General features: G+C 41.9%; 1 protein-coding gene across 2 annotated transcripts in view; it reads right to left on the bottom strand.

Moving 5' to 3' along the window:
• tmtc1 (transmembrane O-mannosyltransferase targeting cadherins 1) overlaps positions 1-26,986 on the bottom strand; it is a 68,739-nt gene that overhangs the window by 27,542 nt on the left and 14,211 nt on the right. Inside the window, exons 4-8 of one of the 2 annotated variants that reach the window (XM_068586383.1) lie at positions 22,546-22,722; positions 16,291-16,372; positions 15,789-15,892; positions 10,466-10,655; positions 997-1,118 (exon numbers count right to left, since the gene is read on the bottom strand). In XM_068586383.1, coding sequence (XP_068442484.1) covers positions 997-1,118; positions 10,466-10,655; positions 15,789-15,892; positions 16,291-16,372; positions 22,546-22,722 — 675 coding nt within the window. The remainder of the gene's footprint in view (positions 1-996; positions 1,119-10,465; positions 10,656-15,788; positions 15,893-16,290; positions 16,373-22,545; positions 22,723-26,986) is intronic. The other variant, XM_068586384.1, reaches the window with a different exon arrangement.

The raw sequence follows: 26,986 nt of genomic DNA, 5'->3' as shown, positions 1-26,986 counted from the left end.
AAACCTATCTTTTGTATCCGGGTAAGATGTAATGACAGGCGGGACTGGAGCCGTCTGGCGGCACGTATTTGTCGTCGTCACCGTCGTCTCCGCCTCCCCCCTTTTTTTTGCATCGTAAAAAAATATGAATCCGGCGTCAAATTCCATGAATGTGTAAATGTACATGGCCATTAAAGCTGATTCTGATTCTGATTAGGAAAAGAGTGAGGTTAACATTAATTTGACTGATTAACGACTTGCACATCCATGAGGTGTCAAACAATTCAGCACGCCAACATCAGATGCCTCATTAGCGTCTACTGAAGATCGGACAAAACCTCTGAATGGACACGAACCATGGAGACTCACATCTGACCTGTGTTACACAAACTATAAATTTTGTTACATTTGTCAGTGTCTCTTGTCCCCAATGTAAAGTGTCTTTGTGTACATGGAAAGGCGCTACACAAGTTTGAATTATTATTATTATTATTATTATTATTATTATTATTATTATTATTAAGCAACTACTTAATGTGTTAATGTGTTGATGGCTGTTTTCAACAGACAATTTGTATTATAATTTTACTATTTGTCATGGTTTCTATCACGGAGTTCTTTTTAGTGATGTCTTCGTGTTCCCAAATTTCAGCTATTGAACTGTAAACGTAAATTATGATAAATGACATTCCAGTTGTAAAAATGATGTTTCAAATTAATCTCCATGAGAATGAATAGCAGTGACTTTATCAGAGGACAAACAAGTAGAATCCCTCAACATTGGATGATTTTGTCTTAACTGTCTTTGATAATAAATCCACTGACAGTTTGGAACGAACCTTGCACCCAAATCATATTCATAATTAAAGAACCAAGAAGTATGAAAACAAGACTCAGACTGAAAAAAATAACAGGAGAAGTTTCCAGGGCATATAAAGTTATAGAAGAGTTAGAGTAGAAATTATACACAAATATATATTAATATAGGTCAATGCACATATTCAAACATGCACACACCTTGGCATGTAGAGAACCCTCTCGGCCACAACAAATCCCACCCTGAAGAAAAGGTTACTGGCAGGAATGAAGGGGAAGACCAGAAACAACATTCCTACCAACACCTGTCTGTTCTCCTGTCTCTGTAGAGAGAGAGAAAGAGTGAGAAAGGGAGAGAGAGAGAGAGAGAGAGAGAGAGAGAGAGAGAGAGAGAGAGAGAGAGAGAGAGAGAGAGAGAAGAAAAAATACATATTACATTTTTGAAATAGCAAGTCAAGAGGCACTAAATGTAACCTCTTATAACAGCTTGGCTGAAATACACATTCATTGTGAATGATAATATGTGTCATTCAAACTCTGTTAAAACAAGCAAACACACACAAACAATGATGCATGCAGGTTCAGCAGCTGTGAGCGATCTGTCTTGTATACTAACAGCCTTCTGTGCAAAAGAGAAGCAATTAAGGCAATCAAATGATTAAATTACAGTTAATTCCCTTTTGTAAAGAGCAAATATCTGGGGCCATTCATATTTTAATAAGCATACGGTCTACCTTCTCTTCCTCCATTTCAATCCAACAAGGCTGTCTATTTGAGAGAGAGGGCAAGCTCAAATCGTCGCACTGGCACCTCATAGAGGCACTTCCGGTGGCACCTCTCAGGTGCCAGGGCAACTACGAGCTGCCGGAGCAGTTGCCACTAGTTTAGAGGCAGCGCTTCAGGCACTGGTGTCGGACCAATTTTCTTTCAATTTTTTTTTTGCCCATGCCTCCAATACAGGGGTATTCAAGTATTGTTCAACAAGATCCGGTTTGAGAAGATGTCCTCATGCAAAGGTCCGGTGCTTCACAATAATGTCCAACTTGCGCTATGATTTAGTCCCATGTGTATTGAAGTAGCAACTCTTTCAACATCTGTATGAAGTCAACAACTGACTGTCAAATCAAATAAAGAAAAAAAGGAATAATATCTCAACAATATGTATTATCAGTTTTCAAAGTCAACTAGATGAATTATAAATACTCTAAAAAAGAATAAATATTCTTCTCTCATTTCAATTGCAAAAAGAGCTGGTTTTAACAACATTACTGAAAGGTTTTTATAAAAAAAAAAATCTTAAAATAGAGTACTCATTTTACAAAAATAAATGTAACTTAATTGTCTTTGCCCTGTAGCTTTAAATTCAGTTAATTCAGGTGTCTCGTGATGTTAACCAAAAAAGCCACAACGTTATATTGTTCTCTTATAAAAATGTGTGTGAGGGATATGTTATTAAACCACTTGTTTCAGCTCTATAGTCTTTGTTGACATTACTGTTGGAGAGTCATTGAATGCGTTCGGAATCTGATCATATTGGCTCTTCGATTCTTGTGTTGTGCTTTGTCTGTAGCAAAGCTTCACATTGAGCTTTAATAATGTCACAACACATTAGCAAACGAGTTTTGAACTGCCTTTAACAAGAATTAACATCGAAGACTCTGGTTAAAGACTCTGGCTAAAGACTGGTTAAAGACTCTGGCTGAAGACTCTGGCTAAAGACTCTGGTTAAAGACTCTGGCTAAAGACTCTGGCTAAAGACTCTGGTTAAAGACTCTGGCCTCGCTGTCCACAATTCTCTTTTTTGAGAACGCCATGTGAAGTAACTTCTCTCACTCGCAAACTTTATCGACTGTTCCGCCTCTCGTCCGTCTCTCCAGTCTCTCATTCAAGCCGCGACGCTGACCCGAATACGCATATTTGATTGGCCGTGTAGCATCATGTGATGTGTTTACACGTATGTGATTGTTCTGTGTGTTTCCTGGTCCGTTGAACGAGTCCTGTAAAGGCCGGAAAAGCTGCGCCGGTTAAAATATTAGCGTTCCATTCATAACTGCAAGCTGCCTGTGTTGCCTCGTTTGTACTGCCCGATACTCCCTGGGTAACGGAGATTGTTACAGTGGCACCTGAACGGGGACCGGGCACATGTAACACAAAGAGCAGCAGCTGGAGGGGCCGGCCCAGCCAATCGTGGCGCTTGGGCGGATTGTGGCGGGAATCACATCCATGCAGAACGAGTGAGCGGAGACGAACAGGCAGTTCCTGGGGGCTCTCAATGACCACTCTGAGAGGCAGGCCTTCGCCTTGGAACAGCTCGCTGCCTGGGCAGCGGCAGCCCCCCCTCTTCGCTGGCAGGGGTAACCCTGTACAGAATGACGGCAGCTGATGGCGCGCAGTTATACATGGATTGGTTCAAGGCAACCATAGGGTATGTGGCTGGCCTGTGGGCGATCCGACTTCTGCCCCTTCTTGCCGGAGAGGCGCAGACAGCAGCGCTGGTGCTGGCCCGGCAACCAGGCAGGTGTACGCTCACATGCGTAATGCCGTGATGGATCGGCTTGTTATGTAATGGTAAAATATAGTATTGTAATGTTATGTGAAGATCGAGTCTAAACTGATTTAAATGTTTCTCAGGGACAGTCAGTGCGGTTACATGGATTCGAATTACTGGCTTAGTCGGACTAAAATCGAATTATCCCGTTCATGTAAACACCTTTATTCGAATAACTGCGGTCTGACTACGATCCGATTAACACCCCTGGATAACTCGATTCGACTCGATTGATAATTCGAATAACGCTGCATGTAAACGGCGAATCGGATCGGAACTGGACAATGCGTTTGTGCGCATGCTCAAGATCCCGCCGCCTCGTCCCTCCCTCCCTCCCAGGTCGTGACCCGGAAGTCAAAAGAGACGATAAGTTGTCACGGCCGGCAGAAACAAACAAACGTAAAAGTCGGGTTACGAGCCGATAGTACCTTCGGTGGGTGTCTCTGCTAGCTCCCTGATGTAGCCAGCTAGCGCTGCTGCTAGTTCCCCGTTTGCTCTCCGCTAGCTCCCCGACAACCACCGAAGCTAGCGGGGTTCTCTCCATTATGAAGAGTGAAGAGGTCAAGCGGAGATGGCTGTATCACCACTACATGTAATGAAAACAGCGCCACCTATAGTATCGGATATGACATGCTTTCGGCCAATGATTCGATTTATTCACTGCCATGTATATTCGGATAACAGCAGTTGCCCCGAAAGAGAGCATAGTCCGACTAAAGCAAGATTCGAATTAACACCATCATGTAAACGCACTGATTGGAAGCGGATGGTGAGGGGGGGAAGTGGATCAAAGGACTGTTTTCCTTGTGTATGTATATGAGGGGGGTCGTAAAAGATTGAGGAGTTCGTGAACTGATGGGGGTTGATTTCCCCGGCTAAAGGAGATTGTGACTTCTTTGATCTCAAGGACCAAGAAACAAAAGGTCGAACATGGACCAGTACTTAGCGTTTTCTTTGTTTCACCGTGGCTTGGAGGCATAACCCTCATCATGTATAAAGGAGGGCTGTGACTGTTGTTTCTTTGAATTCTGTGTCACAGACTGCTTTGGGTGGCTGTAGCATACTTTTCCTTCTTGCAAGAATAAACGGACGAAAGACAATTTTGATTCAGAGATTCCATTCCTCCTTAGCAGATCAACAGAGACAATCTTCCATCATAGTTATCTCCGGAAAACCACCGGCGGAGGTTCCACGAGGCAAGGCTGGGGGTTGAGGACCTGCCATTTGCGTTTGCCCAGCGGCTAAGGGGGGAGGGCGGGGAGGGGGGCGCCACCAGAGAGCTACAATCCGGTGGTCCTCGAACAGTTCGTGGGCGCGCTGCCAGCCCGAACATTGGCGTGGGTCCGCTGCCACCGCCCTACTGCTATTGAGACCGCCATTATCTTGGCAAAGGACCACCTGGCCATTCATTCTCCCAGCTCGGAGGACAGTGGACACGCACTGGCTCTGTTCCGGCTGACTCCTGCCCTGGCGGGGCTCATGCGGCTCCGGGCTGGCACCCCTCCCTTGGGTTTCCCGATCCACCGATCGCAGCTCAACTCAGCACCCTTCCCCGACCTACAGGGGGCTCCTCAAACATCAGGGCAGAAGTGTTGGAGGTGTGGGCAGCACTGACACTTCCGGAGTGAGTGTCCCTTGATGAAGGTGGGCCATGTGATCCGGGTTGCCGGCTCTCCGACACCGTCCCTCGGTCCGAGAGCGAAGTACCGCGTTCCGGTAAGAATCCAGGGGGGTAGACATAAGGAAATGGTGGATTTTGGCTGTACGCAGTCTATCATCCACCAGAGCCTGGTTTGACCCGGGGCATTGGTGTGCGTCCTGCCCGGATTGTCAATTGGTAAATCAACCGGTCATTCCGAGGGCGCATTTCCGTCCTCTGCCATTAATGGAGGTGCCGTTTGAGCGAATACTGATGGACCTCATCGGGCCATTTCACCGGAGCACACGGGGATATTGCTTTGTGTTAGTCCTGGTGGATTACGCAACACGATATCCGGAGGCGGTGCTATTGCGCAACTTTCCTGCAAAGAGTGTTGCGCAGGCTCTGTTTCAGGCCCTCTTTCGAGTCAGAATCCCAAAAGAGATTCTGACTAACCGGGGCACCTCGTTCATGTCACATACACTGAGAGATCTTTACGGGTTGCTGGACATTAAATCTATTTGGACCAGTGTGTACTGGAGGAGCGTCTGAATAAGACTTTGAAGTCCATGATTCATAAATGTATTAGTGAAGATGAAGGTAATTATGATAAATGGCTTGATTCTCTGTTGTTTACAGTGCGGTAGGTTCCCCTGCCTCCACAGGATTTTCTCCCTTTGAACTGCTGTTCAGCAGGACGCCACGTGGGGTGCTCGACCTGATTAAAAAAATGTGAGGAAGGTCCGAGCACCAGTAAATATGAAATCCAATACGTCCTGGACCTGCAAGCAAAACTCTACACACTGGGTCGGATGCCACGTGAGAATTTGCTCCGGAGATACACAGATCTACCACCTCAACCTCCTAAAAGCATGGAGAGAGGCGCAGTCAGGTTACCTAAACACAAAAGAAAAGTGGTTTAGAGGGAATTGGCTGCCATGTTGGAGAAGAGTCCAACAGTACCTGGTCTAGCCCCATAGTTCTTGTTGTCAAGAAGGATGGGTCTATATACGGTTCTGCGTGGGCTATCGCAGGGTGAATGAGGTGTCAAGTTTTGATGCGTACCCAATGCCCCGGGTTGACAAGCTCCTGGACTGACTGGGCACTGTGCATTTTTTTTACGACACAGATTTGACCAAGGTCTACTGGCATATCCCCCTGTCACCAGAGTAGGAAAAAACGTCTTTCTCCACTGCGTTTAGTTAGTACCAATTCACCACACTGCCTTTCAGGTTGTTTGGTGCCCCAGCCACCTTTCAATGCCTCATGGACCAGGTGTTGCATCGGCACGCTGCATATGCTGCAGCCTAATTGGATGACGTAATCATCCAAAGCACCACCAGGGCGAAGCATTTGAAGTGGGTGGGCACGGTGTTGGAGTCCCTAAGGCAGGCTGGGCTCACCGCCAACCCGGGTAAGTGTTCAGTTGTACGGAGGGAGGTACGATATCTGGGCGCTACCACTTGGGCGGCGGGCATGTACGGCCCCAGGTTGACAAGACCGCCGCTATCTCCACCTGCTCGCGGCCCAAGACTAAAAACGACGTGAGGCAGTTTTTGGGGCTGGCGGGTTACTACAGGCGCTTCATCTCGAGCTTTGCGGATCTGACTAGCCCCATGACTGACCTGACCCGGAAAGGTGCCTCGGATTCGGTCCAGTGGACAGAGCAGTGTCAGTTGGCGTTTGAGGAGGTCAAACAGGCTCTCTGTGGGGAGCCGCTCCTTTACACCCCGAACTTCTCTCTTCCTTTTACCCTGCAAATTGATGCGTCGAACAGAGGGCTGGGTGCCGTTTTGTCTCAGGCAGTGGAGTTATGTGGGGGTGTGGTTTAGGATCAGCTGAGGAGGGGGAGTTGGGAAAAGACTCAAGGAACAGGTGCTGAGATGAGGTGGGATCAGCCCTCGGAAAATCAAACCCCCCCGTGTCTGGGTTCATAATATTATCCGTAGTCGCACACAGCTCCGACTCCAGGACTTGTGTCTGGATGAAGCCGCTTCCTACGCTCATTTAGCTTCCTCCCAAGTTTCCATCCACAGTTCCTTTTACACAAGTAAAAGACATTGATTTTCGCTCCGCGAAAAAGCTAAAGGAGATTATTGACGACAATGTGTCAATGGCAAAAATGCCCACAACCAGATGTATCAACAGAAACATATGAGAACAGTCCTAACGCTCATACGCTGAGTAAAGCCGAATTAGATGCATTATTTGAGAAGCTGGACAAGTTGAAATACAAGCCTGTCTTCTTGAGCGTGATAAACCCATATTCTGAATCATTAGTCCCACATCCAACAATCAGGCACAGTACAATAATTACAAGGCACACCGTTCTGAACTGAAATTGTGTCTTCTTCAGGATATAAGAAGAGCGGCATAAAACATAGCAAAACAATGCCGTGCATGGACCCCAACATGGCCGCCAAAGCTTGTTGTTATGGCTCGGGTCACGTGGGAATACGTGGGAATACGCTCTATATCGGACTGTTGAACGCAGGTCTGTGTTCTGCACCTCAGAGGAGATATTTACGCGTTGCTTCTCTTGAAGCCCCCGCTGTATTTTAAAATGAAGACATTATCTAACCCAACAGACACGCTCAAACAACGGGCTGCACTAGAAGCGCCTGGACCTTGTGTCTGCTGCGCTGCGCTCCACTCAACTGTTTTGTTCAATACTCAAACATCTCCGCAACTTATTGAGTGGCGTAATAATCGCGCGACTAAACAAATTGATAATCAAATTCATTGCCAACTTTTTTAATAATTGATTTTTATTGATTTGTTGTTGCAGCCCTAATTCCAAACAACACATTTATTTAAGTTGGGCTAACTAATGTTATATGTTCTGTCACTTTAAATTATATTGGTATTGTTTACTTGAACAGCAGTGTCCTTTACTTGTTAAAACCTTGCAAACAGATTGCCTTAAAAAATCAAAATCAAAAATCAAGTAAAGGAAGTTGACTATGTATGTTGTATTAACGTGTTTTAGTGTAGTATACTTATACTTGAGTTTAAGTAACTAAAATAATGAGTAAGGAGTACTTAAAACTTTACTCAAGATGTACTTTTGACTAGTATAGCCTACTTCAAATTACTATTTCAAACAACTAAATTATCTCAAGTGAAATGTGCTTTATGTGTATTAGGTTTGTGCAGTATACCAGTTCAACCAGTCCATAAGGTATGTACTTTTCCTATACTGCCATATCAGTGGTGCATAGCCGTAACGACTGTTGTCGATCTTCAGGAGACAGCAAAATGCAATGTTCACAGTTGAGAAAAAAAAGGAACATGCACTTTTATTAATCCCCTTGGGGAAATTCTTCTCTGTATTTAACCCATCCTTGATTAAGGAGCAGTGGGCTGCCCTGCAAGGCGCCCGGGGAGCAACCAGGGGTTGGGTGTCTTCGGTGGCTCAGGGACACTTCGACGTGTGAACTGTAGGGGGACTGGGGATTGAATCGGCTAACTGGTGGTAACGGGACGACCACTCATCCCCCTGAGCTACAGCCTCCCCAAAAGTCATGGTTTTAAGTCGTGGTTTTAACTTTATAACAACATTTAATAACCCACAACTACCATTCTTTAATAGGGTACAACACCACGACACAGCAGTTTGTGACGCAAACAATTTGTAACACTGATAGTGGTACATTTAGAAAATTACACCACCGAATTGAATGCTGGGTACACATTCTGCACATGCTCAGACCCAAGCAGTTTTTTGTTACTTGAGTGTATAAAGTTAACTCAAAAACAATTAGTAACTTGGTTATTTTTGACCTGCTATTACTTGGTTAAAAAACTAGTAAAAAAGGATATTTTTGATAGCCGAGTAAAGTTAACTCATTTAATATAAGTCTGGACCACTATTACATTTTACAGTGTATAAATGGTTTAGTCACTTTTACTTGACTGGAAATGATTTAACATTGTATGTATTGCAGAAAAACGTCGCTGGTGTTTTAGAGGCTGAATGAAGCCTCTCAAAAGTATTTAAATAATTAAAGAACATTATTATTAAAGGGACTGCATTAATGTGGGATTATTGACTGGAGACTGGGGACCATAAATATCCACTGCAAACTTCATCGATGTCAAGTCAGCGTCGGAAATACACAAGGCTAAAGGGCAAAACTGCCCCTAAGAAATATAATTTTGCCTCTGATATCACCAAAAAAATGCCCCCATAACTTCCTCTAATAATTATGATAATTTAATTAACTTGTCCATAACACCGTTGCATATATGATAAAATAAAACAAATTGAGCATCTTCTATTCAAGTTGTAGTAAAATAAAGTAGTAAACCCAAATTAATTAATTAAAAAAGTCACAAGCGCTACCTTTTTCGTCGACTGCAAAGACGAGACAAAATCACGATACACATACATTTTCAGCTACACGCTCATCAGCTACCACATAACTCTCACTAAAATACACACACAGCCACCATCAAATAATGGAAACTGGATTGGCTTGGGATGGAGGAAGACGATGGGGAACTTGTGGACAACGAGTTGCCAAAGCCGTTGTAAATCCACTTCATCGGACTTCATCAAGAGGAGTGAAAACAACACTAAGTCTTTTTTTTGTTGAAATTGTGTGTTTTCATCACTCTAATACAGCTGTTCCAAAACTCCAGAATGCCGCATCCCAATTTGAAATCTGAAAATCTTCTGCGGCCCACCGATTTTGTCGACGGGGGAGGGGGCCTCTAGAGCTGACAACCCGACTTAGAGAAGACCGGACCCGACGCGACGGGGGCTGTTACCGTCCCGGATCCGGCGGAACGGGGCTGTTACCGGCACCTTCGCCTTTGCAATTTGATGACAATTGCTCATATACTGTAGGCCTAAATAAATATATTTATTGTTTAAACAAAGTTTGAATGTTATTTCACAAGTTTAAAAAAGTGCCCCCAATTCTTTTTTAAATGCCCCTAGATTTCAGTCAGTGGGGGCAAAAATTGCAACCTAAAAATATGTAAACTTCCTATTTTGGGTCAAGTGGATAGTTTGCAGGTTGCTCTTACTTGTCGAGGACCACTTTCATGGACCAAATTGATGGTTATGTTGAAATTTCGGACTGATAGTTGTGCCAGACTACTGTAAAGGATAGAGTTACGAATCCTTGTCTTCAGACTTTGAGGCCCTGAATTGATCTGAATGTCTCATTTCATGGAATTTTGTTCTGAAGCTGTTGGGGTATTTTACCTTGGAATTAAGTGTGGTAGGTAGGTAATTAGATTGAAAATATCTAGCCAATTTAAATAAAATAAGAATGAATTCAATCATGGATGCATTGCTTGAGATTTAATGGAAAATGCTGTTACCGCTAGGCTTTTTCCAACTCTTTCACCTCTTCCCACTCTTCAAATTATGTAGTTACATGATGAAGACAGAGGGCTTCAGGAGGCAACAGAGTTTATGGGAATTGCAATCTTAGGCCCTTTCCAGCTACTTATCACTTTATTGCTCTTACCTGCAGTGAAAAGACACAGTGAAGGCAGAGAGCAACCATCACCACGGCCAGCAGCATTGTGGCCACGAGGCGAATGTCCCCCAGTGACTCCACCAGGGGAATGCTGCCCACCTGCCAGTCGTAACACAGCATGATGGGGGCCAACAGCAGCCAGGCGTTGAAAGACAGCAGGTAAGAATAGCTCAAAATCCTGAGATAAGGGGATAGAGATATGGAGGATGTGGAAAAATAGGGAAAAGGATAAGAGGCAGATAGCGGGAGGAAAGAAGAAAAAGAGAATAAATTGAATCATACAGGGATTAATGATCAAACTTTTAAATCCATCATTTGAATCATCCTGTTCTTTTCTCAATACTAAAGTTTACTAGAGTGTAAAATGAACAGGAGGTTGTTCAAAGTTTAATATTGATATTGAGTAATTATATAATCTGACATTTAGAGCCAACTCATGAGTATTGTAAGTTGCGTTGCCGATTAATTTGCTTGAAACATGTTTGCTTTGCTGACATTGTCTTTTTTTATCCCTTTATCTACATATCTCTCAGTGTATTCAAGACCTGCATGGCTGTCTAAACTATTGATCTGTCCACAGTGTGGCAGCTACATACTTTAGTTAAGAAAGCGAGGGGTCGAACAGAGTGGCACCTAGCCTAAAGAAGGAGGTGGAATAAGTAAGGGGCAGAAAGAGAGCGAGAGCATGACGCACATGAAGCACTTCACTAGCCCAATGGTAGAATCACTGGGGCACACACACACACACACACACACACACACGTTTTGTTACATTAACCTAACCACAGACGAGTCAGGATGTGAACACTGGAATCTGATGTCAAAGTTAATCGCTCTGTACATTCCCCAGCTGTCCCGACCCTTTTCTTGTGAATCTGGTTCACAAATGCTTGCTTAATTTATCAGGAAAATAATTTAGTACCATTTAAATGTCCTTTCATGGAGCCATGATTGCAAATGGGCTTGACCATTTTGTTGTAATTATTGAGTCAATCTTTCATCTGGCACTAATATTCCTCTCAAATGACTTCCAGCAAATCAAAGCACTATAAGTAAATACTCCGCTCTGAGAACAAAACAAGGTTACAACACAGAAGACGCTGAGCAAAAGGTCTCATTGATTGTAACAGGGCTTGTGTTAGGCTGAATTCTAAATAGTCAGGCTGTGAAGACCGGCTGCAGGCTCGGAATTGATTTACTGTCTAAAGTGCAATATGGCTGAGAAACCACCTGCTGACAGGTTAGGAACAGAGGGCACCTTGCATGGTAGCCCTTGCCATCAGTGTATAAATGGGTGTGAAAGAGTGAATGATAACATGTAGTGTTAAAGAACTTTGAGTGGTCAGAAGAGATACAAGTACTATCCATTTACGGTTGAAGAGAAAGGTAGGACACGAATCAACAGGCATAAGAGACTTCCAGAGGTTGTTTTACGCTCTTTCACACACACACACACACACACACACACACACACACACACACACACACACACACACACACACACACACACACACACACACACACTATGGCAGCCCTACAAGGAGGTGCAAATTTGGAATAATGTTTGGAATAAAGTTTTGCCCAAGCACCTCTTTTTTTTTACCTTCGCAATGGCCGCAAATAAGAATAATAATAAACATTGCCATTTTAATAGCTCCTCCTTTCTGACTACGTCAGTGCTCGGGCCCTAATGAGACACAAAAAAATTGAAGGACAGAGGGGTGTATGGGAATCCGCTGTAAATTTCCCAGGTGGCTGAAGGAGAGAAGAGCTATTTTTCTCTGACTCTAACTATGCTGTCTCACCGACGACATCGTCATGGTATAGCTATTTGGTTTTAACCCTCACCAGTGTCACGTTAGGCTGCGACATAGATTTTAGAAAAACATCTCTATCGTGATCACAGACACACAATTTTTTGGCATACAAACCGGGACGAGGAAGATACAACTAGAGATGAACTACGCCGTTCCATTTAATAGCGAAACCATTTGTACACATGTGTTCGTACACATGTGGTGTCCACACAGGTAGCATTATTAATGCGGTTGGCACTACTGTGAAGTATTCAGTTTAATGCGCATGCGACAGTTCAGTCTGGCTCTATAGGAAAGTATGTTATGTACCCGTTGTTATTGTTGGCTTGAAGTAAAGCTTTTAACATCTAAGGTTGTAACTGGAATTATTGATTTAACATGGTAGCAGAGGAGGGCGGTTGGAAACTACAAAACTCTGCCACAGTTTGCCGAGAAGTCATACGAGAGCTGGAAAAATGAGGTTGAAGTTTGGAGCCTGGTGACGGACCTGGAGAAGAAGAAGCAGGCCTTGACTCCACAGGATCAGATCCTTAACCAGATTTCACATGTCTGATGAGACTTTAGGCCTGAAGACATGTGCAGTCTATTTTTAAATTAGTCATAGCGCCACCTAACGGTAACAGGAAGTAAAATTTTAGATACTTTGGCTTGCTTCTCTTAGAAGGTTAATCAGATAAACGTCAAAGGTACTTCTACACAAACATAGGACTTTCATGATCCAGCCCCCAAAGCTTTTGATGTTTCGTGTAACGCTGTTGCCGTAACAATCCATCCTTCGCGGTCAAAAAAAAAGATTCTTTTGAGACACTAAGTATGCTCGAAACGTAACTTAACTTGGCAAACACATTGAAAGGCAAAGATGTGATTTGCCTTTGTGAAAACCTGATATGATTTGAATGCTCGATAGCGCCCCCTACAAACATTCATTAAAGCAGCCCCAGCGCTACGGTTGACCGACATGTAGGAAACTTTGTAAGCATATGAATCACAAGTATACTGAAAATAACGTCTCTTGGGACCATGCTCTAAACCGTACCGGAAGTAAGATAGCGCCCCCTAAGAAACTCACTTTTTTTTTAAAATTTGGCACACATGTCTGGGTGGTTCTTCTCTACAAAAAAGTCCAGGAGAACAATAAACCTGCTTAGAATTTCCGCCATTTTGAATTTTGTGGAAAACTATTTTTCCCTAAATCTTCTTAAACGCCGTGTTTGATTCTCACAAAATTCTCTGTGAATCATTATTGGTTCAATGTCATCAAAACTTATCAAAAGCTTTTTGATATCTTAGTGTTCCAAAGAAAAGGACCCATTAAAAAATCAACAAAAGTCAAAAAAGCAGCAGTCAAAGTACAATTGATGTAGATGTACAAAATGTGCTAAGCGTATGTACCAAACTTAAAAAACCATGCTCTAAACCAGACTGGAAGTCAGCCAGTGGCGGGCCGTCAAGGCCAGCAAGGCCTTCTCTGCTGGCCTTATAGTAAAGGCTGATTTATACTCGGGTTTTACGCAGAGACGCCAGCACGCAAGACACGCATGGCCGACCTTGCGTGGTCAAATCGGCCATTTTGCGTGCTTGCGTGCGTCACCCCAAATTTCTGACCGTTATCCATCAAAGCAACGCAAGCCCACAAGGCTGTGATTGGTCCGCTAACCACGTCCTTTATGAGTCTCGCATTTCCGGTTTCATAGCATAATACTGCTGTTTTTAAAAGCCATAGCAGAAACACAAACAATGGATCCTCTGAAGAACGTTTGGCTGAAGAGATCCACAAATATGACCATTTAGTATAAGGACACGCAGCTAGAGGTAAATTCTTGGAGGGAGATATTCATGAACGTCAGTGTGCATGACGACTCTAAACGATCGTTGCGCCACCTACTGTTTTGGCGTATCGTATGAAAAACGCACGGGAACTATAAACCAAAACGAGTCTCTCAATCCGACTGCGTGGCCAGCTGCAGTTGTAGTTGCAGAAGTATAATTTAGCCTTAAGGGACAAACCACTCCTTCTTATGTCCATGTTCAGTCTGTTGCTTACCTTAAAGGTGTATGTTAAAGCCCACAATTAATTAACTTTATACAAAAGCAATAAGTGCTTTTCATGTTTTCCAGTTCACTTCAGTTTTTCTTCCTCAGTGAGAAAAGTCCAGTCTGTGTTGGCTTGAACAAGTGCACTGAACATCTTGTGATGTGTGGAAAGTTCTCTTTGAAAAGAAGAGTAAAGATCCAGAAGTGATGCTCTGCCATAGTGGATAAAACCAGAACAGAAGCTACATAACAATACGTGCTTTCATGTCAGACTCACTTTGACACGCTGCCTGTCGGCGATTCACCTACATTAATCGCCTTTAAAGTGAAAGCAGTGCCACTGTATTGCATTCATGACGTTTATCTTATTTATTTTTTATGTTTGATAGACCTCACATTGGCCGGACTAGAAGAGCCATGATACGCCCAGGTCTGAACTACGCCGTCTGGGAGAGATTTGAAGCGATAAGCCCCTCCCAATGAAAAAAATGAATAAATAAATATGCAAAAAAAAAAAAAAAATGCAGTTAACGCATGATCAAATAGTTAACGTCGTTAAGGTTTGGCCAGATTAACACAAAATTAACGTGTTAATTTGTCCAGCCCTAGTAATTACATAAAACCCGTAACCTCAAAAACCTTGCCCGGCTGTTTCGTTTTCCTTCTCCTTCAACTTTTTTAGACTGCAAACTGGGGTAGGCGATTTCCTCCTTTTTTTGTCGCACGTCTTAAGGCGGGAAATATGCAGATTTTGAATACAGGCTTCACTCAATCAGAGCATGTTTAGGCATGAAGCTTGTAACTTTTCAATTTTTGAACCGAACGACACAGTTTTTTTACTAAAATCCTTAGTAAGAGGCCAAGGCTTGTTTTATTGGGATTTTAGGTCATTATCTTTCCAAAGAAGGGTGTTTCAACTCTGTAGGTTGTTGTTTAGGTCTTTCACCGTGGAGTTGAAAACACTCGGAGCGGCTTGAAAACGCATTGTCGGGAAATCTTCTTTAGATTATGCTAGGTGTTTATAGTAATGATTAAAATGTGGTAACATTTTATTTTATTTTATTTTATTTTTTAAAATCTTTTCACAAAAGAATTCTGAAAAAAAATTAGATAAAATAACACAAGTATTTCAATGGGGTAGTGATATGGGCTTCATATCACTACTTAAACACAGACCGACTAAATCCTCGAAGGCTCATGCCCGTGCAGGGCACTTTGGAGCTCAAAAGGTTAAACTCTACAGCTGGCGTGATGACAAATTTCACGGCCCGCCACTGAGATATATATATATATATATATATATATATATATATATATATATAAATATATATATATATATATATAAATATATATATATATATATATATATATATATATATATATTTCACATTGAAATCCATTTTATCTAAAAAACATCTGAAACATAAGCTTTCTTTTGTTTGTGTGTGTGTGTCACTGACCTGGTAAGCAGGTGTGGAGAGAAGGAGGCAGGATTGTCCTGTTCAGAGAACAGGGGCATGGATCCTCCCATCAGCCACAGCCTGACCGACATGATGATCACCACCTGGAGGAGGGAATTGTATGAGTGCAGTTACAACGCACCATTAGTTTCCTGCTTACAGATTTTCAAGCCTCTGCCTGAAATGTATTGTAAGAAAAGGATGAAGGGAAGAGGAGTTCATAAAATGAAGCATTTAGTTGAATAAGTTTAATATAAAGTTGAAGAACAATATTTGGAATTCTTCATTGCTGAAGCATTTCAACTAATTAAAAATTAAAGCAAATATTTAAAGAAGTATTATTGTACATTAGACGAACAGGTCATAACCACATTTCAATGTAAAATTTAGCAAATCTTTTCTAAACAGTCATCATTTTTAGCTGTAGTAAGATGCAACAACCATGCAACTCAGAAATTATTGTACTTTATAATGTAAAGTAAATGTAACAAAAGCAACTCACATAGCCAGAGATGAGGCAGGCTCGTTTGATAAAGGGGCTGCAAATGTGGTGGAGGTCCCTGAATCTTGAGCCAGACAGGTGACTGAGAGACACATAGACAAACAGATCAGTCAGACTTTTTCTTGTGGGCTTAAGTCAGCACTCACATTCCTCAGAAGTGCATAAAATGATCACTTCCTTCACTGTCATTATAAACACATAAAACTCTATTTTTATGGTGTATACCAGAGCAGAGCCGTCACAGATATGAAAGGTTTGGAGAGCCAATATGAGGACAGAGTTTTTCCGTTGCTGAGCAAGTAGCGGAGATAGTCACAGAGGCTGACGTCTGTGTGAGAAGAGACAACCGGCACAGCAGATCGCGTGTAACGTTTAATGATATCTTACTTGTGCACCGCAACCACCAGAAAATAAAAAAAACACATCAGCTAAAATATAGCAACCAGGAATGACAGCAAATTGGGGAGCATATAATAGGGACAGTATGCACGGAAGTCGTTGCCTGACATGCATGCTTTCTGAAATCATCTGTGTGAAAGGGGCTACTGGTTCTAATGATCATGCCAACACAAACAAGAACATTACTTTAAAATAAAAGCGTGCAATACACTAGTTTAGTGGCCGTCACTCAGACGCTGTTGTAGGACTACGGATTATATTATGAACCCAGATACCATGGAGTTTGATGTTCACACTATGTGGAGTTTACACAACAAGTATAAAGCACAACTAGTGGTTATTTTTATGATGGATGGCGGAAACGGTAATATAACACCAGACGCAGTTCCTGGAGTCGGTGAAGTTCACAGAGCTGTGTGCAGCTACGGATGATGTTATGAACCCAAACAGGGGGGCGTTTGATGTTCTCAAGCTTTTGTGACTTCCACAACAAGTATAAAGCAGAACTAGTGGTTATTTCTTCCGTAGTCAATAGCGGAGAAGATCGCTCTTTTCATTGAGAAAGTGACGCTGTTAAGCCACGCCACCTTCGATGCGGCGCGATTATATTCGTGCCGCATTTGGTGTGAACACCCTTTTATTGTCAAGCGAGTAAACTGACACGGTAGACACAACGCGAATATTGGCGCCGCGTTCGATGTGAACACAGTTTAAATGATCTGCTTACTAACAAAATCAAGCTTTTTTTTTTTACCGTGAAACGTTTTTTCTATTTTTGGTGGGAGTTTTTCCTGATGTGAGGTCCTCGGACAGGGAGCTCGTATATGATTGTGAAGGCATCCGAGGCAAATTTGTAATTTGTGATTAATTCAGTTAAGGAGAAGCTCTCTGTTCTTTCTCTCCTTGTTTCTTTTCAGAATCCAGTTTATTGCCAAATGCCAAGTAAGTTCACACACATGGAATATTCCTTGATGTTTTTATAAACAAAGTAAAATAAAACAGAAGTAAAAAAACAAGTACTGTGGTCCAGTGTTAGAGCAGAGTCGTCCTTCAATCAGAGTATCGGCGGTTTGATCCCTGCTGTGTCATCAGTGTAAGAATGGGTGAATGATGTTCCAAAGACTAGAAAAGATTTTTACAAGTACAGGTCCATTTAATATCTACTGTAAAGTCTCAAAACTAAATAAAAAAAATGGAATGGAGTTTGAGTGGCTCGGTGATCCTGGGAGCTATGTTGTCCGGGGCGTCAGCCCCTAGTAGGGTCTTCTAAGGCAAACAGGTCTCGGGGGAGAGCCCAGACTAAGAGCGGTTCAAAGTTTAAAAAAACCCTGATGAACAGCGGCACACGAAGCAAAGTCACCTCACAAGGGAAACCGGGGCACCCTTCTGGAGCCAGACCCGGGAGGCGAGCTCGTCGGCGAGCGTCTGGTGGCCGGACTTTCCGCCCATGGGTCCTGGTCGGGCTCAGCTCGAATGAATATCATGGTGCCGCTGCCAGCCTGTGGACTTACCACCCGCAGGGAGCAGCATCAGGGTCGGATGCTATGCAGACCAGGCGGCAGGCCAGGCAGAAGGCCTGGGCGAGCCGATCGCCGGCAGCAAGGACGTGGAACTTCACCTTGCTCGCGGGGAGAGAGCCGGAGCTGGTGCAGGAGGTGGAGCGGTACCAGCTAGATATGGTTGGGCTCACCTCCACGCACAGCAAGGGCTCTGGAACCAAGCTCCTAGAGAAGCATTGTTTTTTGTCCTTTTCTAGAGTTGCCCAGGGTGAGAGCGCCGGGCGGGAGTGGGGATACTCACGAGCCGCTGGCTGAGCGCCGCTTTGTTGGAGATTTCCCCGGAGAACGAGAGGGTCGCCTCCCTGCACCTACGGGTTGTGAGGAGTAAGGCTCTGACTGTTGTTTGTGCTGATGCAACAACCCCAGATAAGCAGCTGAAATTGCATAGATAGATGGAAATGCGCTATGTAAAATAAAAGTTTTATACTATTTTATTAAAGAGCTGCATAGTATTGTGCAGGAAAGTGAAAATATATACCAGAGAATGTGCAAATGCAATGGACAAAGAACAGTCCAAAAGATGTAACGTGTAGCAGTGTAAAGTTGAGTCCGTCCTCGCTCTCTTCCTTCCTTCAAAAACAAAACACCTCTTACATCTCCCTGATGTCCTATTATTGCTACGCCTAAGCCAGCAGGAAAATCTCCTCACATTTTAGGAAAATAAATTTAGGTGTCAAAGAAAGCAAGGCTGTATATATGCAGCATGTTAGAGAGGTGAAGAGGGAATTAGAAGAAAGAGGCAACAAAGAGGAAAGGATGCAGAGTGGAAAACTGATGCATAATGCATGTTGGAGGGAGAAAACCAGGCAGAGAGACAGAAAGAAATATTGGAAGTTCAGCATAACTAATACAACCTTGATTCTTCTCTGGCGTTTTTGTGCTTTTTCACCTCACAGGTTTCCATGAATCACGGTTATATCTGGATTCTGGTCCTGCCCGACATCTACTGCTACTCTTATTAGTTGCATTTCTATGACAAATACTATTACTGTTTGTTTTTTTATCATTACTATTATATTATATTTGCTGTCGCTGTTATTTTTGGGAGTATGCATATGCATTGAAGGTGTTGTAACTTTGTTAATTCTGTACACATGACATCTATTGTACGTCTGTCCATCCTGATAGAGTCTGTCCATCCTGACATCCTCCTCTGTTGCTCTCTCAAAGGTTTTGTCACATTTTCTTCCTATGAAAGGTTTTTTTTTTGAGCTGGGGGAGTTTTTTCCTGAACCCTTGTGACAGAGGATGTCTTATGTGTACAGATTATAAAGCCCTCAGAGGATGTGATTTTGGGCTTTATAAAATAAATTTAATTGAATTTGAATTGACAGTTGAGAGAATCTTTCAAGTCAAAAAGGTCTTTGTTCCGTCATTTTCACATTATTCCTGTCAGAAAAATTCACAGAGCAGACTCTTTCTGTTGAGGTCTTTTGGGGTGTAGAGAGTACTCCTGAAAACCTTCTATGACTCTGTGGTGGCATCAGTCATCTTCTATGGAGTGGTCTTCTGGAGTTTATTTATATTACTTCCTTTTCTTTGTTTCTTTTATCTTATTACTTGTGAGCAGTGCTACTGTAATCCTGTAATTTCCCCACTGAGGGACAAATAAAGGATTATTTTATCTTATCTTTCTTATCTTATCTTAGTTTTCGGACCATTCAAAGCGCTGTTACCCTACTTGTCATCATTCACCCATTCACACCCATGGCAGGGACTAAGGTGCCACCTACTGATCAGGACATTCATACACACAACATTCTACGTGAGCAATTTGAGGAAAATGTGCCCAAGACACATTGGCATGGGCTAGCAGAGCCGTGGATCAAACCGCCAATCCTCTGATTGAAGGACAACCATGCTCACCACTGAACCACAGTCACCCACAGGGCTGTATGAGACCATTGCAGAAGATGTTAAAAATCTATGAGTGGGAAAGTTAAATGGGAATAGTGGATTTTCACTGGGTTGAAGTACAGAGCACTAGTGGCCGGGCCAATTCACCTTAAGCAACCAAAAAAAAAAAAGAAGTTTATTTTTAAAGTAATTATAAAAATAAAAATGGTAATAAATAATACAAATTGTCAATATTAGTAGTTTGAGCTATGAAATATACCTGGTAATATTTATAAAATAGGATATCTGCTGAAAATATCTGCTTTTCCTGCTTGTCCTCTCTGCGGGTTCACCTCTCTGCTGCTAGTGCACGCCTCTGCTGCAAGTGCACGTCGTGGGGCCAGATCGATTTGGCCCAAAAAAGGCAGGCCTAAGAAGCAGTACAGCCAATCACTGACCAAAGAAAATAAATGATAGACATGGATGGATGGATAATTTATCCAATCAGTGCCCTAAAAAAGACTTCCGAGAGGGCCAGCCCGAGGTTGGCCCCAGACTGCACGCGCATCCAGGTCTCTTGCTCTCGTCAGGGCAGAAGAGACGTGCCAGCACTGCTCTTCATAAAAAAACAGAGAAACTCCAGGTAAGACACCTGGTCCCAGATCAGCCAAAAAGCTAGCTTGCTGGTGGATTATGACTTGTTTGTGTTTTGATGACACCTTTCACATAGAGGATTAAGTCGCTGCCGCTGCCGCTGCCGCTGCCGCTGCTGCTGGTCAGACCAGCCCTGCAGCTCTGTGAGTATGCAGGCTTTAATGTTGTTGGATAGTTTTGTTATACGAAATGTGACTGGTTGTTTGGTCGTTATTTGGACAACATGCATTGTTGATGGGTTTAGGCTGGTCAAGTCGGTCAGTCAGGATCGCGAGCGCTGCGTAATGGCACAATTGCTCCACGAGTGGCTGTGCCTTTTTCTCTTGTCAAAGTAGTCGAAATAGCTTTGCAGGTCGGTCCACACATCCCGTGTGACCGCCGCCATGCCAGTAATAGTGAGATCGTGCTGCGTTAAACTGCATGGTGTTTTGTTTTTTTTTGCATGTTTTTTTTTTTTTTTGCATTGGGAGGAGCTTCACACACGCTCACAGACGGGCAAATACACTACAAGTATATGTACCAGCATTCTCCGCGTCCAGATTGAAAGTTAATCACGCATGCGCAAAGTTCCTGACCCCGCGGTTTGATCCATGCAGAGCACTTTAAAGCAGCATTACTTCTGGACCTTTACTCTTCTCTCAAAGAGGAGAACTTTCCTCACATCAGAAGATGTTCAGTGCACTTGTTCAAGCCAACACAGACTGGACTTTTCTGACTGAGGAAGAAAAATCAAACTGAAAAATATGAAAAGCACTCATTGCTTTTGTATAAAGTGAATTAATTGCTGGTCTTTCTCATCTTTAAAGGTAAGCAACAGACTGAACATGGACAAAAGAAGGAATGGTTTGTCCCATATATATATATATATATATATATATATATATATATATATACACACACTATATATGTATGTATGTTAACTTGCTATTGCTCCAGAGTGCTGTTATATTGTTCTGATGACATTATTTTAAAATAAAAGCTGCAATACACTAGTTTTTTACTTCATTCTTGAGTTTGGTGCATAATGCGATTAATCGCAGAAAAATGATACGATTAATCAGTTAATTTTTTTCAACTTTGCCAAGTCCTAATATATATATATATATATATATATATATATATATATATATATATATATATATATATATATATAATTCAGTATGCAATTCAGTATATATAACATGTCCTTATTATGTCAAAGTGTTGGAATAAAAGTTAAATATTTAACTGCAAAGTGGTAATGTGTGATACCTTTTTGCATTGAAACACGCAGGGATGTTTGCTGAAATGTATTAAATGGCCCTACCAAAAAAAAATCCACTAGCCACCACTGGTACAGAGGATACGAATTTCCATTATAAATATAAAATTATAATGTGTTTTCTCTTTTTTTTACTTGTGCAGGATGCATTGAATCACACGGGGATTCAATGCATCCTGTTTCATTATATTAAACCAAAAGTTGGTGAAAAGTTTTATGTACCCAAACCCCCAAACCGAATAAGTCCGATAAGGCAGTAGACTGATGTTCTAGTATCTTGTGTAAAACTGGTTTCCACATGGATGAAAGTACACAACCACATACACAATAAAAATGTGGAAGCGTGTTCCTCATCCCGTTATGCACAGGGAAAAAATGTTGACTGTGGCATTAGGCAGCTCCCAGGTGCAGAGAAGTTATATTAATAAAGTCCAGCGTTTCTCAAAGCTGTGCAAGCTCAGTGAACCATTAACACATAAATAAAGATTAGAAGAAAAAAAAAAAACGAGCAAAACATAAACGGAGCAAAAAACCCTTTGTGCTTACTTGACAAGAGGCTTGCGGCACAGTACTAGGGCGTCGTAGAGCACGCACACTCCGAACACGGTGATGCCGGTCTCCTTCACCAGCATGGCACAGGTGCCCAGCAACAAACTGATGAGCATAAACCATGCTGACGCCATGGAGGGCAGAGAGTCCTCAGAGACACACACACCTACACTTCTGAAAGACAGAAAGCGACAGATGAGGGATGTACAGGTTACCCACAGAGAAGATGGCAGGACAAGACCCAGACTGTTCATTTAGTATAATTTTCATGATGTAAGATGATTTAAATAAATACAATTGCTTCTTTACCTCAATATGTCTTACATACAAACAGAAAAAAATGCAAACATTAAAATGTTCATATCCAGGCATCAGACAAAGTTACCTACGCATTCATGCATTACAAGTAACCTAATCACAAAGACAAGCAGTTCTTGAAGTTGTCATATAAGGCTAAATGACAATAGCAGCATTTATCAGAAATAAGTGGTTTCTGATTACATGATTAGGGCTGTAACTTCTTATCAAAACTATTGTTCAGTACTACTGGAATTCTAGTGATCTTTTGATTTAATTAATCAGATCAAAGGGACCATAGGTTTTAAGGGAGAGAAATAACCAGGTATCACATCTGTAACAAGAAATGCAAATCAATTTCTGCATATAATGTGAACAAGGGGAAGCCCAACTACAATACGATTGATTCATATGATATTTCATATTGATTGTGTCAGGGGAAAAATATATCCTATGCATTCTGAACAAGTCTATTTAACAGATGTGCAACTGAATACCTGTGTGTCCAAAACCTCCATTAATTACATGATCTCACACAAGTCTAACCACGACTTATCATGTCTACACCAAAAGGAGGACAGAGGGACAAAGTGTGTTATTTAAACATGACCTCTGCTCCTGTTGAACTGCACATTGACCCTTCTTTCTTTGCACCCCAATACCCATTGCTATTTACACAGTTGGAACACAGCACAGAGCTCAGGGAAGGGCTTCTAAAAGTAAATTATAGTATATATAATATTAAAGCTTTAGCTTCACGGTTAAACTTTGCCATAACTTCTATCTCCTCAACGGAGGAGGGAGAACAATCAGAACCATTTAGCTGAATGTAGCATGACTCCTGTCTGTACTATGGCTCATTTGTGATTGACTTGTAGCCTTGTTATATTCTTTTTATATCGTATCTTGTAATCAATTGTTCAAAGACTAAATTGCTTAAAGTACAGTTGATTTCTCAGAAGGAAACTATTAATTTCCACCACAGAATGCACACCCAACTATTTCCCAAGACATATACCAACAGGAAGCGAGGAAAAAATATTTACTTTCTTGACATAATGTAGGTCTGCGTGCACAAGCAGACTCTCAACAGAATATGAAAACGAATAAATTAATGAATAAAAAAGCCAAATTACTTGCTTTAAATGGACTTGTGCTTGTACAGTGCTTTTTTAGTCATCCGACCACTTAACACTACATGACATCATTCACCCATTCATACACTGCTGGCAGGTGACACCTGCCCATCAGGAGTAACTAACATTCATACACACATGCATCGATGTAGGCACAGGTACGGGAGCAATTTGGGGTTAAGTGTCTTGCCTTGTACAATAAAATATATAGTCAAATATCACCTTTATGAGGCTTTATTTTTAGTTTTTATTATTATCAATTCTAGCTATTGTAGCTATCGCAAAATTCTAGCTGCATGCAGACTTTGTTATCAAACACTTATCTCACAAGAAATCCTAAAAAGGTACAACTCCAGTGAAATGCAATCTTGTCAACTCCTTTAATATATACGATGTTTAGAGCAGTGGTTCTCAACTGGTGGGTCACCCACTGCGTTTTTAATGGGTTGCAGGCCTTTGCTTAAAAAAATTTAAAAAATGAAAAAAGATTTTTTTTTTTTAAATCCTGTGATTTTATTTTAAAGGGACTTTTATGCAACACAGTGTGGTTTATTGTCGCCAGGACAGGCATCGTCAGCTCGACTACATTTTGTGCTTTACAGAACACGTTAATTTGACTCTTAAACTTAACATTCAGAATTCACAGACTGACTTTTATACTCCTCATGGTCTGTATTCACACTCATGGTTTGGATGTTTCTTGCAGGTTTTCAGAGTTTTTTGGCGATTTTAGGACAATCTGCCTTGATTTTAATCCAGAATACCTGCACTCCGGCAGACTTGAAACGTACATTTAAGTTTCATTTTTGGGGCAACGTTCTCACGTAACCGCAGAGTTAGTTTATGTTCTGTTACTTATCTTATTGTTTTGTTATGCACCTTCAACACCCCTACACACACACACAATCACACACCCAGCATGTAACCATACTGTCTCCATACTATCTCAGGTTCAAACTGCACCATCTTTTCATTAAATACATTGGATATGTTGAGAATGTTCCTTGATTTGGGTCGCAGCTTGTCATTAAGGGTGATGGTGAGTCCCGGAGCCAGACCAGTTGAGAACCACTGGTTTAGAGGATGTTATTGCTGATGGTACACTTCTATACAGCCATCATTGAGTCCATCCTCTGCTCCTCCAACAGCGTCTGGCAAGCTGCAGTCACTGCAGGACAAGGGCAGATTGCCGTGTATCATCCGCTCTGCTAAGAAGGTGATTGGCTGCAGCCTGCCTTTCCTTCATGAAAATGACCCATTTTCCTTTTTTGTTCTGATAATCCAAAATGAAAAACAACCCGTTATCTGATTTTCTTTGATGTGCATGAACATAATAATCGAGAATTAAAATACTGCATGGAAATCTTCTTATTCAATTTTGCGTATGTTTTTGTTTTGTGACCCGGAAGTTGCTCACACGAGCTTGACAGTCACATTCATGTCAGCAGAGGGCGAGCTGCGTAGGTTTTTGTGTTGTGACCCGAAAACTATCCGTAGTTGCGGTGTATTTAGTTTGGTGTCAGATATCCATGAGACGCACCTCAACAGAATGGCATTGCACGAATATGCAGGTTTTATTTCAGAACACCGAATGAATGGCATATCTTGTGGGGATATCGCCAATGCGTTATGTACCATGTTTTGGGCGACATGTTTTAGAGAGAAATGTGCGGAGGTAGTGTGCTGCAACCCTGTCTCCTACAAATTACGTTCCCCGAGAATGAATACGCATCTTCAATTACGTTGACTAGAAACATATTTTCTCCCTGATTACGTCCGTGTTTGACGTATTACAAATACGTTGATTATATATCTGCCCTGTGCTGACATGAATGTGACTGTCAAGCTCATGTGAGCAACTTCCGGGTCACAACACAAAAACCTACGAGAAATTGAGAAAGAAGATTTCCACGCAGTATTTTAATTTTAAGCAAATCAAAGAAAATCAGATAACGGGTTGTTTTTCGTTTTCCGTTTTCTATTATCAAAACAAAAACGGAAAATGGGTCATTTTCCGTTTTTTGTTTTCCTATTTCCAAACGGAAATCGGGAATCAAGCTGTTTCCTGATTTCGGTTTTCTCATTTCAAAACGAAAATCCGTTGGCCGCAAAATACACGGACCCACTGCCATCAGTGTATGAATGATGACACGCAGTGTGAAAGTGCTTTAAGTGGTCTGAAGACTAGAAAAAGCGATATACAAGTACAGGTTAATTTACCATAATAGTTTGCCATATCATCACACTGCTGACGTTTGTAGCATAGTGCAAATGTGAAAAAACATGACCATAGCGGTGGTGCCAGTTGCTTATCAATAGCACAAATTGCAATATTGCAGTTATTGCGATAGCCCTACTAAAATGCAGTGGCGGACTGTCAGGGCCTTCTCAGCCTTCTCTGATGGCCTAAACAGAATCACAAAGTTATAGCTATTCTATAATTTAAAAAATAAATGTTTAATTTTTTTTTTATAATTAAAAGTTATAGCTATTTTATGATGTAATTAGTTTTCACAAATACACTACATGTATTATAATTGTTTTTGCCTATTAGCTTTTTTTTCTCGTTGCACAGCTGCCTTCATCTGTTCCTCTGGTCCTTCAGGCCTCTTGATAATATAAATCAAGAAATTCTGTAGATGCTTTTCATATTCATGTCTAGTGAAGTTCAGGTTCGGTTAGCGAGGTCAGTACAACACAGCTATGCAGCTATAGTTGTGTCTAGAAATGTTCTGTTCTCAAGGGAACTTTGGTCACACGCCTGCACTCCTCAACACACACACTTGTTTATCAGTATATTGACATTAGAGAGAAGCAAATTGGACGTTGCACGTCTCTTTCTGTGAGAAGAGATGAGAACACAGAATTCTCCTCCTCTTGACAGGTTAGAGCCAATTAAATGTTACTTTGCTTATGATATGTTGATGACGGAAAACAGTGTATTAAAGAGAAGAACTTCTGGCTGTTCGGTGTGTTGTCTTAGACGGTCAACCTGCGTTGACTGG

This window comes from Clinocottus analis, unplaced genomic scaffold, assembly GCF_023055335.1.
Source record: "Clinocottus analis isolate CAN_PGR_092001 unplaced genomic scaffold, fCliAna1.0.p SCAF_20, whole genome shotgun sequence".
Classification (NCBI taxonomy): domain Eukaryota; kingdom Metazoa; phylum Chordata; class Actinopteri; order Perciformes; family Cottidae; genus Clinocottus; species Clinocottus analis.
Note: the sequence above shows the minus strand (reverse complement) of the source record. Positions and strands in the feature narration are given on the sequence as shown.